This window comes from Paramormyrops kingsleyae, chromosome 18 (assembly GCF_048594095.1).
Source record: "Paramormyrops kingsleyae isolate MSU_618 chromosome 18, PKINGS_0.4, whole genome shotgun sequence".
In the NCBI taxonomy this organism is placed as follows: domain Eukaryota; kingdom Metazoa; phylum Chordata; class Actinopteri; order Osteoglossiformes; family Mormyridae; genus Paramormyrops; species Paramormyrops kingsleyae.
This window is the reverse complement of record NC_132814.1, coordinates 19,108,322-19,123,507: the sequence shown is the minus strand read 5'-3', so window position 1 is coordinate 19,123,507 and position 15,186 is coordinate 19,108,322. Positions and strand designations below refer to the sequence as shown.

General features: G+C 46.0%; 2 protein-coding genes across 3 annotated transcripts; one reads left to right on the top strand and one right to left on the bottom strand.

Moving 5' to 3' along the window:
- Positions 1-94: 94 nt before the first annotated feature.
- spata2 (spermatogenesis associated 2) lies at positions 95-5,317 on the bottom strand. The gene is made up of 3 exons (XM_023798871.2): positions 5,214-5,317; positions 3,688-4,158; positions 95-3,292 (listed from the first exon to the last, which is right to left on the bottom strand). The coding sequence occupies exons 2-3, from the start codon at positions 4,009-4,011 to the stop codon at positions 2,072-2,074; spliced, it is 1,545 nt and encodes a 514-aa protein (XP_023654639.1). The 5' UTR covers positions 4,012-4,158; positions 5,214-5,317; the 3' UTR covers positions 95-2,071.
- A 713-nt stretch (positions 5,318-6,030) lies between these two features.
- Positions 6,031-13,918, top strand: rnf114 (ring finger protein 114). 2 transcript variants are annotated; one of them, XM_023798874.2, is made up of 6 exons: positions 6,037-6,373; positions 9,969-10,119; positions 10,947-11,050; positions 11,150-11,264; positions 11,853-11,960; positions 12,247-13,918. In XM_023798874.2, exons 1-6 carry the CDS (start codon positions 6,237-6,239, stop codon positions 12,310-12,312), a joined length of 681 nt encoding a protein of 226 aa, XP_023654642.1. In that variant the 5' UTR covers positions 6,037-6,236; the 3' UTR covers positions 12,313-13,918. The 2 variants fall into 2 exon arrangements, with proteins under 2 accessions (XP_023654641.1, XP_023654642.1); XM_023798873.2 differs by having other exon boundaries at positions 6,031-6,373; positions 10,947-11,264.
- The last annotated feature ends 1,268 nt before the right edge of the window (positions 13,919-15,186 follow it).

Here is a 15,186-nt window from a genome sequence, read left to right as displayed (position 1 = left end):
GAAATCCCAAGCAGATCTGGTCTGATTAACTGAATGACTAAAATTCAATGCATAACACTTTTTCCCCCTTTGCTTTATACAATAGATGATCAGATTTCTATAACAATTAAACACTGTTTAATAGGAAAGCAAAGGAACATTATCCTTATTGGACACTGACAATTAACAGCACTGGAGAATGAACAACCATCTTGATGATACAAGCACACTTCACACAGTGTTATTACAACAATTATACTGCAAAGAGAATCCTTCCACTCCATTATCTTCAGAAAACAGCCAGAACCCAATAAGTTAATGCAAAAAAGACATTTTAACAACACAGGTCTGGACTGGCAGCCCTAGAATTAGACAGTGAATCCTTCGCCAGCCTTTACAGTAGACACACACCTGACCAGCATCATGAACCTCCTGCAAGGTTGCATAGCTCAGTGAAATAATCTGGAACTCTGCCACGTTCCTTGGACCGCTGCAGACTGGAACCAGTGAAGAACCAAAATCGAGATCGTAAAGAATCCTGGCCTTTGAACACCTTTTTGTGTCCTTTTGTTGTTCATCTCTACTTGGTATCGCGTGAACCCACAAAATTACGCTCAGGAAAAAAAAAAAAAGATGTAGACAGTCCCACATGGTCGCAACGGACAGACTGGCAGCATGAGTCGTGACAGGAGGAACATCTGAGATGCAAGCTATGGCGTTATCGGGGCTCTCGGAACCCACGGAAAATTTCCAACCGCTCAAAGCTCACAAAGAGGCTGGGTCAGAAGCAGGGTCATGGGGGTGTCCATGTAAATAGCCGTTGCCATGACAACAGTAGGAACGGAACCATGCAGAAATCGAATGCATTGTACGAGGGCAGAAAAACCACTGTGGAGATGGGCAACTAGGGTAACGTTCAAAATCAACAAGAACAAGTTTTGATGCTTCGCCAGGGCAAAACCGAAGAATTAAAGAAATAAACCAAAAGTGGAGCATTATGGACTTTGGCAGTCAAAGTGTTGCATGTAAACGTGTAACTTTCCATGCCGGCTTCTGTAAACCACTCGTACTGTAAACGTAGGATGCTGAAAGCTATCCTGGCAACTCGTGGATGATAAACCACACTGCGAGAAAGTTCACTGGTGTTTTGCGATGGCAGAGGTGGAGTGCACAATTTACACAATATTCTAGTATCAATGTCACAATACATATTATATCCAACAATCTTTTATGATGTTTTATGAGCAGTGATCATTTCTGAAAGCATTAAAACTACAATGCACTGAATCCATACAAGATGGATCTCTCCCTATACTATTAAAGATCACTTCTCAAGGTATCTCAATTTTCTGACAGACTTTTTTTTTTTTTTTGCATGTGTTCCAACTCTGCTCAAGAAAAAAAATATATAAATTATTCATTTTCAGGTGCGGGACTATGGAGTTTCTCAACCAAACTTCTAAACTCAAGACAACTTCAAGAACTGTCATTGTCCACCCAGAAGAATGGTCTTTACAGTGAGGTTGTGGATAATTAAGGGGGGGATACAAGAGATATATATACAAATTTAACTCAACCAACAGTAAGAGCAACTACAGATCCAGGGAAGGCTGTAGGAGATCAAATCCACCAAGGCAGATCTGGTCTTGACCAGACCTGACAGCAGCTGATAAGAGACAACTGACTCACCTCAACACATCTCAAGTGAGTTTGTATAATAGCATTAAAAATACGTATATACTATTTGATATCATTTGCATGACGCAAACATACTTGTCAATTCTGAAGATGCTGTCAAGATTGGATTTCATCATACAAACACAAGCATAGGATAAAAGCGGGAGTTCAGACACGAGTAGATGTTGTTATAATCAAGCTGCTTCTTTTCTACTTGGTTAGCAAATCGGTGAGCTGGGAAGATCCAGAGAGCCAACGCAGGGAAGGAGAGAGGGGATGCAAACACATATCGGGATCCGTCGAAGGACAGAGAGATAGAGGATAGAAGCAGTAACTTGTCCTTCCAACCTTCTAGAAATCTTTGATGAGAAATCTCACAGTCCACCCCCGGCTGCCAAAAACAAGGCCTTGTGGTCTATCGGTACACCAGATGAGACACAGAGCCGGACTTGTAGTTGAGCTGATGGTTGGGTACAAAGTTATGGTGCAAGTTCTTGCGGCTACATATGTCATTGGCATAGAGGCTCATGCAAGTGTCGCAAGAGACCTTGGAGCAATTCATACAGGTGTGTGACGCGCCCGGTTTGTTGCAGAAGCCGCACCGAGAAACACCAACGACTGACACGCTGCTGCCAGAGCCAACAGACTTGCTGGGGTACAGCTTGCTCAGCGGCTTCTCTGACAGCTGGGTGTGGGCGTTACTGTAAGCGGACGACTTCTCCTTTGCTGGCAGGTAGCTGTCAAGGGGATGAGATGCCTTGGGGTAATCAGGCATGCCGCAGCAAGGGGAGGGATCCACCGCATGGCAAGCAGGACACAGGATCATGTCGCACTTCTGGCAGGAGGTGAGGCTGGAGCAGCCCACACCGCAGCCCTGGCACGTGACGCAGAGAGGCGCCCCGCCGTGGGTCTTCACCGACCAGCTCTCGCGGAGGTCACGGCTGGGTGGGCGGGACGGTGTCTGTCGGCCGACACCACGCTCGGTGTACAGGTCAACCTCGTCGAGGGAGGAGAGAGGGTAGGCGTAAGGGTCCGTCGGCGGGGACTGAACGGGAAAGAAGTCCGACACGGGGCTATAAGCAGCCGTCATGGAGAGAAGGGAAGCATTGGGCCGGATGATCTCGTCCTGCAGGTCCTCCTCGGCATCCACGAAGAGTGGCTCCTTGCGCAAGCTCAGCGTAGCCTTCAGCACGGGCTTGCTGGCTTGGTGCCAATGACCCGCCCCATCCGTCACATCCACAGATTTGGACGGCCGTCCAGCCCGCCTGGGGTGCACGCGCTCCAGCTCATCCTGCCGTACCGAGAGCCGCGACACATCACCGGCCAGGGCATCGCGGAGCCTCAGGGCCTCGGCACACGCGGCCGCATCCTCCCAGCTCCCTCGGCGCGCCTCCAGTGCCTCCAGCTCCGTCGTGGCGCCCCCAGCCAGCACCGCCACCTCGCCCAGGAGCCGGCACTCTGCCTGGGCCAAGAAGAGCTCAAAGGCCAGCTGCCGCAGGTGCACGGCATTCCCCGGAACGTCGCGGATTTGGAATTGAAGCTCCTCGCGGGAGTATCCCATAGAACGCAGAAGGGAGCGCAGGTCCGAGTCACACACCGCCGACTGCAGGTGATACACGTATGGTCCAGTGAAGGTCTGCAAAGCAGCACAGAAATGCTGTCAAGCCTCTAAGCAAAAAGGGGGGCAATTATAAGCAGTCTTTGAACCCATTCTGAGTAATTCGGGTTCTACAAAGACAAAGAGGACAAAAAGCAGAACGCAACCTGAAAGGAAACTCAGAACATCACACTCATGCACACAGAGCTAATGCAAGGCAATATGGAGTCCCTAATTCAACTGGAGGACACATCTGTAGCAAGTACAGGAGGACATCCACACAGACAGGAGAACAGAAATTTCTACACACACCCAGAGCTGGTAGGTTGTGACCAAACCACCCCCAACAACACAGCCTCTAGACACCTTTTTAATGAAATTAGGGAGATCTGGGAACAAATAGATGGAGGACAAAGAGCCTCAGAGCCCCCTACCTTGATGCATCGAAACTCCTTCTTCCAGGGAAACAGCAACAGGTTGGTGCAGATGGTCTCCAGGATGGAGAAGGCCGTCTCCAGTGCATGGAGACTGGCAGCCCTCAGGGTGAGCAGGGAATTCTCCACCAGCTCGTAAAAGCGGAAGAGACGAAACCGCTGACCCGGGTCAGCCTGATGGGCCCCGAGCCAGGCGGCAGCTGCAGACAGCAGCATCCCGTCCGTGGTGGGCCCCTGTCTGCCCGCATCATCCTCCTCTTCCAGCCGACGTTCCAGCGACTGGGCATACTTCTTGAACAGGTCCTCTCGCAGCTTGACATCCATCAGCGGCAGCAGGCGGCACTAGAGGCGCCACACACATCCCCACCAACGAAGGTCACGCCTACCAGGGCATCGCAGGACCCGCCCCTCTCATTGCGCGCAGGTCAGAGGGCCGCCGATGGGTCATCGAAACAAAGGTTCACACACCGCCTGCAAGAAGAGCCCCAAGCTATTTATAAGCCACTTACCACAAAAGTAAACTTCTGACTCAGGAGCCAAGGAACCGGTTTATTATAGTGTAGGTGGTGTTGACTTGAGAAGAAGCATTTACGATATTGCCTCAGGATGCCAAACCGACAGGTCCTTTTTAATAAACATTATTTTAAACAAACTTTTCGAAACATCCACATGAAAGAACTTAAACAGCTGACAACTCCAGAAAGGGTTAGATCAAACCGTTTCTTTTTTTATTTATAACTGGAAGCACAACACAGATTAGGACTTCGAAATGTGGATGTGGGTTAAGTCATGCCAGATATATAATCAGCAGTGAAATCCTTCTCAAGCGTCCATCTCAAACCCCATCACCCAGTTCTATCTTTACGAAACTCGCCATGCATGTGCCGTGTAAGGACTGGAAATTTCAACACCGACCACCATTTCTCATTGCCAAATATATCAAACCGCCCCTAATTGCACCAACAAGCCCAGAAACGATCATAGAACTTTAAAAAAAGATAACAAAACACATGCATATTTTTCCTACAGTGTCATAACCACTAATCTGCTACCTTAGTCAGCGGGTACATACTATCTCGATCTGCACATTGACTTTAATGTTTGCTTGCTGGCTTTTCATTAAATTTTTCAACTTGTGGCTACGCCAGGCTTGCAAGTAAGCTTGCACCTTAACCTTTGCTGCGAAACCACACATCCCATACGGAGTTTCAGTGTCGACACAAGTGATCAGCCGCATCCCTGCTAAAGGGCAGCTGAAGCCAGTGTGTAAATGCGCCCGGCCCCCCAAACGAAGGGGCATGGGTGATAACCAGCGCAGCCAGCGAAGGCGACTAGCTTAGCTAAGCTAACACAAACCACAGAAAAGCATACGTACGTACCCGTCGTAAACAGCGGTGATAAAAACGGGAGTGACGAATCAAACACGGTGCGCTCACGACCACTTATGATAAAAAATATACTCGCAATTTTACAAATACCTAGATAAAAATACACCAAAACAACAACAGCACAGAGTAGCATCCTACCTTCGCATTCTGCAGGAAACGCTCGTGCTCTGACAACGCATGCGCAGGCTTCGGTCCGTACGGCAGTTTGACGCACGTACGGACGATAGGCGCACGGTCGTACCGCACATGCGCAGTTTAAATTTACATGTAAAAATATTAATTTAAATATTTAAACATACATTTAAAATGGGTTTCAATTTACATATACTGTGAATTTCTTAATACCTCATTCAAGGCAGGTTTCACAGGCAGGCGTGGCTTGTGAATGGTCTATAATGTCTGGAATGCCATGGCGTTTTGTAGTGTTAGGATGATTGAATTAAATTGGAATTAATTTTTTTCCAAGTAGGCAGCGCACAGACTTAAGAACAGCTTCTCGCACTAACATATACTAACTGCTATATATGTATGATGTTGATTACTTTTGATAAAAGTAATCAATGTGGTAGAATCATCCTTTTAATCTAATGATAAATGCACTGTATACCGGTATATGAATGGTATGACAGTAACTCCCATTTGACTTGACAACTTTATAAATCAGGACAATTGATATAACAATGTTACTCTAAGACTTGTGTTACAATGTTGGTCACACTAACGGTTAAAATGAAATTCATTAAAATGCCTATGGTTTGGGGATTTTCTTATGTTTTACAAAATAGCTTTACATTTGTTTTAGTATGTACACGTGAGTTACAGTTGTTTACAATAGTCTCATTCATAAAGGCATATGAATCTAATTTTCTGGTCATCTGATGGATGGGGTGGGGGGTGATCACAAAAACAGGTGCGGGGCCGGAGTTTTGCTGAGCGCCGGCCGAGACCGACCACCCAGACACGCCCCCCCCCCCTCCACCTCCTCCTCCTCTTCCCTCCCTCTTTTCCTCTCTTCTCCTCCTCTTCATCCTCCCTCAGGTTCAGCGCCGTGACGTTGTCTTTCCTCATCGACGCAGTTCAGTTGCTTCTCATCGCGTACCGCCGAGGAGGAAGCAACAACAGCACAAAAAAAATAAATAAATAAACGAAACCAAACTGGACATGGCGATGATCGGTGCCCCGGACCCCGCAGCGAGGAGCGGAAGCACCGCGGACGGCGAAGGGGACAGCTCAGACTTCACCTGCCCGGTCTGTCTGGAGATATTTGATCGTCCCGTCACCACACAATGCGGCCATACGTGAGTACGGAAACGGGACAATTTCCCTCTGTTAAATCACACGAACGCACGTCTATGCGAGAACCGCAGGCAAGAGGAAGGTATAGCTCAGCTGTGTTTACACAGGCAGGTAGTTAGCTAAATTATTGCCAATGAACAGGCCGGACAATATGTCATCGTGTTTATCTTGTATTTATACACTAACCAACATAGGGCATTAGATGTGCAGGTGTACAAAGATCGTTTTTATGTATAAAATGTACAACCCAGCTTACTTTCAGTTTTGTTTACGTCTAGCTACAGCCGAATTGGAATAATGGGAATTGTAGTTCTTAAAATGCAGTTTGCAATAGTGTGATGATTACGTTGGACTACAAATTCCACAATGCCCCGGTAGGGAAAGGGAACAGAAATCTTTATCGCAACTAAAGCTTGATCCAATTGTGTTGAAATAGTAGTTTTGCCACTTTATTAGTATGTGACAAGCATTTCCGAGTTTTTTTCCGGAAGCCCCGCATGGGAACAGCAAGGAATATTTGGGAAATGTATCATTCCTTGGGAACGATCACACCCGACCTAGTCATTAAGAGACTTGATCGTTTAGTTTTGACAGAATTTATAACCTCACATTTAGTATTAAAGATCAGAGTCGTATATATGCCTTTGCTTCTACAAGATACGTAGATAATTCTAACGTAAACCAAGGAGAGGATTCCATTTATCAGAAGAAAGGGGAATCCGAACACAGTTGCATTTTTCAGGAAATGTTACATCCGTGAACAGGTTGCCACGTACCTTTGGCCTTACTGTGAATTAATACTCGCTCAAGGCGTAGTTTAAGCAGGCGTGAAAGAGTGTGCCCTGTTTTTTTCTTGGAAATGTATTGTAAAACACTCACACACTCATTTAAATCAATACGAATAAGAAGTCGGAGCGTAAAAGGTCTGCAAAGCAGTTCCTGTGACGTTTTTTAAATGTACAAGTAAGCTGTGCGAATTTTCACACATTTAATAAATATGCAATTCGAGAGACTGAAATCAAGCGATCCTGTAGATATTTTGAGTAAAAGGTGGAAATGCTGTTAAGCTGTCTGTGTTTATTAGAATGGTTAAAACGTTAAGGAGTGATCTGCTTCTCGCTGTGGGGTCCGGGGCACCGATCATCGCCATGTCCAGTTTGGTTACGAGGACATCGTTATTTCCGTTCCAGAACAAATCTTGTCAACGCAGCAAAATAAGTTAGCAGTAATTTATGTATCGGACGTTGATTGGGGGATTAACACAAAAGTAAACATCATGAGAGGAAGGGTCTTTGAGTAGTACTAGTGATGGACGAAATAACGCTTCATGAGCCATTTGCTGTATTTTTGACCCCACTAGATGGCGCTCTCTTTTCAAAAAAGGGCTCAAAGCATGCTCCAACACAAACCAGAAGCGCCATCTAGTGATGTCAAAAATGACAGCAAATGGTTCATGAGGCATCATTTTGTCCACCACTAGGTAGTACTGTTGCCTCACACTTTCATGGTTCAAATCTGACCCTTTTTGTGTATGGAGTTTGCATGTTCTCCTCACATTGTGTAGATTCCTTTCAGATACTCTGGCCTTCTCCCATAGGCCAAAGACATGTAGTTTGGCTAATTGGTGTTTCTAAATTGTCCATCAGGGGTGAGGGTATAAATGAGTGCTTGTGTATCCAGCGTGTACCTCAACCTTGTGCCCTTCACTGCCTGGGAAAAGCTCTAGGTCTCCCAGTGACCCTGACCAATGGTTATAAGGTTGGTTGGATTGATAATATGAGCAAATTTGACAGGAAAGGAATGTCTGTTATTGGCACAAGAAGATACCACAGTTGGGTTTTTTTCAAAACCCTGGAGGGATGATAGATTTACAGTGTTTGGGCTTTGCATTGTTTTGTAAAAATGCATAAAAAAGAATTTTACAAATCCATTAACATACAGTGCTACCTCAGAACTCCAACTTAATCCGTTCAGAACTTCAGATCGAATCCTAAAAAGTTAGAGTTCTGATCGAATTTTCCCCATAAGAAATAATGGAAAACCAATTAATTGGTTCCCTGCCCCAAAAAATTACACCTACCTGTAAATATGTTTTTTTTAGCATTTAAATACAAAATGAACAAGATAAAACAAGAAGAGCATATACTGTACTAAACACATCTAAGCACATTTATCAAAACAATAATTTGCAAAGTAAAAAAATAAATGTATCCAAACAATGTGTTAAAAAAAAAACATGTCCTGCCCCGATCGTCTGCTCCTTCCGTGTGCCACGCCCCCTCGTTAACCCCATGTGGAATCCCTGTGTGATCAGCTGTTTCTGGTTGTTGTCATTAGCCCTCTGTATTTCGTCCGCTTTTCAGTTTGTTTCCCCAGTCCGGTCATTGTATTGTCCGTCTGCGTTTTGCCTGCCTTACCTGTAATTAAACCCCGTATTCCCCAATACCCTGACGTCTGCGCCTTTGTCTCCATTCCGTCCCCACTCGGCAATATTATTATAATTAAATGTATTAATGGTTTATTATTAATATTAAAATAATGAATAAGAAATCTTTATTTTAAAATGTATTTTATTATATAATAATAATTACTGTTACTGTCTATCATTGTCTAAATGTATTTTTACCATCTAAATATATATATTCAGCTAGTGTAAACATGCACGATGCTATCACAGCGAATGCGAGGCTGAGACTGAAGCGTTACCCTTTGTTTCCGCTGAGAGACGTGCCGCGTGACTCATTTCCCCGCTCGTACAAGTTATCTTAGGTCGGTGTTCACGGTTTGACTTCTGAGATTCAGATCGAGCTCTAGGTAATTTTTTTTTCGAACTGGTTGGTTCGACTTTTAAGAAATTCGAGTTCTAATGAGTTCAAGAACTGAGGTACCACTGTATTATCTGAAAATGAGGAATCCATAATGGCTGCTCATTTGCACAACAGTAATTTTGCACTGTATTTTCCATAGTAGCACATTATTTTGGACGGTTCTCTTATTTATTCTTTACATTTCTTTCTTTCATGTTTATTCTATAACTGATATCCTTTCATGAATTTGTAAATTTTTACTTATGTAAACCACCTTTTGTTGTATTTATTTCCTATCCTATGATGAATTCCCTCTCTGTGGTGTGGTACTGGACGAAGACATTTCAAAGAAGGCATGGACATGCAGGGGCAATGAAGTTGCATTTTATTGAATTCTTAAGTAAAACTATAATGAATCTTTTCTGTGTTGTGTCCATGCTCAGCAGCCTAAATTTACACATCTGTTCAAAAGAAAATGGCGGGTGTTGCATGTATCCAGGTCAGGGTTGCAGTTGGGGACCTGTGGCCTGTCCCAGGCTGCACAGAACACAGTAGCACTACCCACTGAGCCACTGTACTGCTTGGTCTTGTATCTATTTTAAATGTTCCTGTAAATGCATGTTTCGTCACGTAATCGTCTCACGTGATAATAGATGAGGTTATAAAATCTGTGCAGCCCCACACTGAGGGTTTAAAAGAGTGTGGGTGATGTTTACTTTTTGTACCTTGGAACATCCTGCATCTCCATGCCGCTCTCCATTCAGAACCACCTCTGCTATGCTTTCTGCAGGTTCTGTAACAGCTGCTTGCAGGAGTGCTTGCGGACCCACAAACCTATCTGTGCCGTGTGTCGGACCACACTGGACAAGTGGGTCAGAGCCACGGCCATAGAGACGCTCATCCAGAAGAACACGGGCCCATGCAAAGGCTGCCAGACACAGGTAAGCCTTCTGGACACGGCCTGTGCCCCTGCGTGTCCGTGCCCCACGGCTGTGCCCCTGCGTGTCCGTGCCCCACGGCCTGTTGCCCCTCCGTGTCCGTGCCCCACGGCCTGTGCCCCTGCGTGTCCGTGCCCCACGGCCTGTGCCCCTGCGTGTCCGTGCCCCACGGCCTGTGCCTTTGTGTGTCCGTGCCCCGCGGCCTGTGCCTCTGCGTGTCCGTGCCCCACGGCCTGTGCCCCTGCGTGTCCTTGCCCCACGGCCTGTTGCCCCTGCGTGTCCGTGCCCCACGGCCTGTTGCCCCTGCGTGTCCGTGCCCCACGGCCTGTTGCCCCTGCGTGTCCGTGCCCCACGGCCTGTTGCCCCTGCGTGTCCGTGCCCCACGGCCTGTTGCCCCTGCGTGTCCGTGCCCCACGGCCTGTTGCCCCTGCGTGTCCGTGCCCCACGGCCTGTGCCCCTGCGTGTCCGTGCCCCACGGCCTGTGCCTTTGTGTGTCCGTGCCCCACGGCCTGTGCCCCTGCGTGTCCGTGCCCCACAGCCTGTGCCTTTGCGTGTACGTAAATACCTCTGTGTGTTTGTTCTCTGCAATCAGACATGGATTATTTCCCCAGCCCAATTAAAGGTGGATTAACCCAAGTGGTCTAGTTTCTCTCACGTCGAAGAGGATTTAGGTAAAATACCATGTTAACAAGCAAACAGTTATGAAGCAGGATATTGCAAAGGAAATCTCAATGGCCTACTTTCCCAATGCCCTCCTGCTTCTCGTTGTTATTGTGGGTTTGTGTTTTTTTTAGGAACCATCTTCACACTCTCCTCCCTCCTGTCCGCAGGTGCGCCTGTCCCAAATGCGGAGTCACACAGCCGTTTGCTCCAAATACCAGGAGTACATCGATGAGGGTGTCAGGAGCACCACGCAGTCCCAGCCTGCCGTCAGGTGGGGCGCTGGCAGGTGGCCTCTCTCTTGTCTCCAGCCATCAGCTGATCCTCCGGTGCCTAATCCTCCTCCAATCCTCCTCCCTCCTCCCCAACGCAGCTCAGTTCCAAACCGCTTCACGTTCTCCTGTCCGTACTGCAACTTCCAGAACCTGGACCAGGACGGCCTGGTGGAGCACTGCACGTCGCTGCACGCTAGGGATACGCGCCACGTGGTGAGGCGCCCCCTGTGGCGGGCCATGGGCAGCATAGCTGAGTGTGTGAACTGATGGTTGTAGGTTCAAGTCCCATTTCCAGCTATTTCACCCTTGAGAAAGAGAACCATTGTTTCAGTCGTGTCTTGCCGTTCCGTTGGTCTATCCTGTTGTATAAAAGGTTAGCGTCTGCTAGATGACACTAAGTCAATAGCATAGCCACTGAGCACCTAAGGGACAAATGAGGAGATTGACACTTAAGAAGAGTGTTTCGATTAGCATAGCATCATATACGCAAGAAGGGGGAGTCTGGTCATGACCCCGGGGGCGGCCATTAAGAGACATGCTCACCCAAAATGGCTGCTGTCTGGTTGTTATTGGTACTTAAAAAAAGACTTTAAAACGTCGCTCGGCAAAGCGTGGATTTGTGTGGTCTCTGCAGGTCAGTTGATTCACGGTACAGACAGTCCACAGCTACATAAGCCACCGGGCCTACTCCTAGCTGTTGGATGGTTCTCGGGGGGGGGGGGGGGGGCAGTCCGCTGCACGGAGCCCGGGCCTCTTCGCTCTCGGTATATAAATGACGCCCGCTGCCATTTCCCCTTTAAGGTGTGCCCCATCTGTGCCTCGATGCCTTGGGGAGACCCCAACTACCGCAGCGCCGACTTCTTCCAGCACCTGAAGATCAGACACACCTTCTCTTACGACACATTTGTGGTGCGTATCTCAGAAGGCCTGTCCAGATGCTGTCTTTTAAATTCCTGAGCTGCTAATGCGGGAGTGTGCGGTGGAGTTCCAGTGCATGCTGGGCATCATCTGGGGGGAATTCATTGGATTCCAGAATAGATCTTATTTACCCTGTTCTTTTTTTCATTATTATTATTTAGAGTGGCTATTAAACCAGTATTTCAGATAACGCATAGAATGCACACAAACCTTTTTCTCTGCACCATATTTTTATAACCATACTTAACCTGCTATCATGTCTATTCCTGCCTGTTAGGACTATTCAGCTGACGAACACACCATGATCCAGGAGGCGCTGCAACGCTCCCTGATGGACAAATAATGCGACCGGCAGGGGTCGCTGCTGAGGCGCTGCTCGGCCGCGTCGTGGAAGCCTTATAGTTAATGGTGGCACCTCGGGCGCAAGCAGAGCGATCTGGAATGATCCCAGTAGCGGTACTTTTAATAATTCGTCCACAATCGGTAATACCTGTCATTTAATCTTCCGCCACTGTAATGGGGGTGAGGTGAATTTATGGAGTACTGAAATCAGAAGTGTTTGGTGTTATGAGTTGTGACATCTGATCTGTTAACCTTCTGCGTTTATCAATGTTTATAATTAAATTTCGAGAGATGTCTTCCTAAAATTAAGATGGGTGGTGAGTAGCTAAAAGGCAGCCTTTGAAGTTCATGAATAATGCTAATGTGCATCGGGGTTACTTCGTGCAACTGATTTAAAAATTTAGAGGAAAATTCACTTAGACTTCCATTGTAACCCCATATCTTGTAATATTTTCTTTCTTTAAGTTGTTTACATCAGCCTATGTCGGCATGTATTCGCATTCGAGAAGATGCGTCACTCCGGCGTACGTTGCTTTCGGTGATATTTGCTCTAAGCTTCACTAGTGCCCTCAAGGGAAGTTGTCAGTTGTTAATTCTGTAAGGTGTCACGCATCGGTGTACGTAAAACGAAGCATTGCCCTTTCTTCCTTCTTTTGTTATTTGTTATGATTGGTTTTTAAAAAGCGTCATAAATAGTAGATCATCTGAAAAAAAGATAACCGAAGCAAGTACGGGAGAAAAAAAGTTGTGAATAAAATGTTAGTCTATAATATGACCAGAAGGGGGCAGTGTTTCCCTTTCTGTGTGAGCGCACGCCCCTTATCTCCGGCAGCACCGTTCCGTGCGCCTACATCAATACTGCTGCGTGATCACGTACATTAACTCCAAACGAATATACATATATATGCAGAAAACACTAGCGACGCGAAGCCTTCAGTTATTTACTAATATACTTATTTGAATACTGCTCAAAATATTAAGCTCTGTTGTCACACTTAGGAAATCCTTCCTTAATCAGTTTTTCCTTTCGGTTTGACACCACGGATATGTGCGATTTGATAACGTCTGTTTGTTGTTTTGCCGTTTTTTTTCTCTCACTTTGCCCATGACGGCGAATTCTTTAAAGCTAACATTTTAGGAAGCCTGACCTTGTGTTTATTGGAGTAAAGTGTCAACTACTGAACGAATATCCCACTTTTCAGGAGAAATATGGACTGCGCAGTTTAGTATCTTTTTTCGAAGGGGAGGGGGGTCTTCTTGTGATTCTCGGTAAATCTCCCCAAGATCTGGATGGTCAGGTGTCAAACGCGGTCATTTTGAGAGGAACATTGGTTACTTCTGATCATTTGTGACAATTCAAGAAATCCTTCCCCTTAATGCAAAAATCGTATTCCTGTGAAACTTAATTGTTCATGAAAGGAGCATTAGGATTTTTCCTGTTTAATTTATTTGTGTTTGTTTGTGTTGGTCAATATTTTGCCCAGAGCCATTTGCTGAAAGTTTTCGAAGATTTAAAATGTATCTTCATTTATAATGGAGCTGATGAGATGTTGGATCCTTTGGACGTGACCCTTTGCTTTTCACAAAATATATGAACTAAAACAGAATCTGGTTTTGTTCTTTTTACCTTTGGGAATAACCTTTTTAAGTTAACCCTTTGAAGTTAAAGTTAACCCTTTTAGGTTCAGTAATCTAGTTTTAATTTATGTACCTTTTGTGACTTTCTGCTCAAAATATTGAGGGAAAACTCTTCTTTGAGCCCCTGATAAATGTCTATCCCAGCCTCCATCCTCCTGTCCCCCCTTGGATAAATGTGGCTTGTAACACTTTTTTATTTATTAATTTCTCTTGGCTCTTCACGAGTGCTGTTTATGCTGACCTTATATCCTGCTTTTAAAACGTGGTCTCAGCCGCTTTTAGCAACAAGAAGGTTTCCTCTCCTGGCTTTGCGTCTTTCTCCATCTGCTCCTCCTCCTCCTCCCTGCTCTTTCACACCCGACACCGCGAGCTGCGATGGGAAGGGCGGCTGATTCTGCATAACGGGCCGCATCTTCCCCCGAATCCCGATGTTCGGCCCGAATCCCAGCTCCCGTTCCGCAGCTGAGTGAGTCTGCAGGAAGTTCCGTGTTCGGATATCCGTGTAAACACCGGCGAGCCCATGCGAAAAACCTCCATCTTCCAGCAAACGGATCCACGGGACGCTGGAGCTGGGGGGTGGAACGGGGAAATTTTATTAACGCCTTTGGGATATTTTGGGCAGGTGAATTGAGCAACACGCAAACCATGATTTTACACTCTTGCGAGAGCATAAAGCCAAACGACCATCCACGGGCGCAGTCACTGCTCTTGGATTCTCCCTGATACACAGGACAGGCTTACTTTATACCCCCCCCAACCTCATTACCTCTCCTACAACATCAATCCCTTCCACTTACCCCAAAACCCAAAAAAGATGCTTCAACTATGAAAGTTGGGGGGGGGGGGGGTGCTTGGTTCATGTTGTGCTTTCACGAAAAAGGGGGCCTTCTGCTCTCAGAAAATGAGGTTATTAGTAAATGCCTACTTGTGTAAGTGTATGTAATTGTGTATATTTATAAACACACTATACGTAATGCCGGTGATATCATTGTGTGTGTGTGTGTGGGTGAGATGTATACTTGTTTGGAATATATTTTTCTAAATTATGGTGTAGCTAAATTGCGTACAACCACCATAAAATTGAAGGGGTATGTATGATTAATACTATGAAAAATACTTTTGAACCCTTTCTGTGTTGTATGCATTCTAATGAGGTATGCAGGATCTTTGTGGTGGCGTAATTGTCCGTCGAATAGATTACAACTGACTTTCTTAAGTTGTTTTTTTTAATTCTATT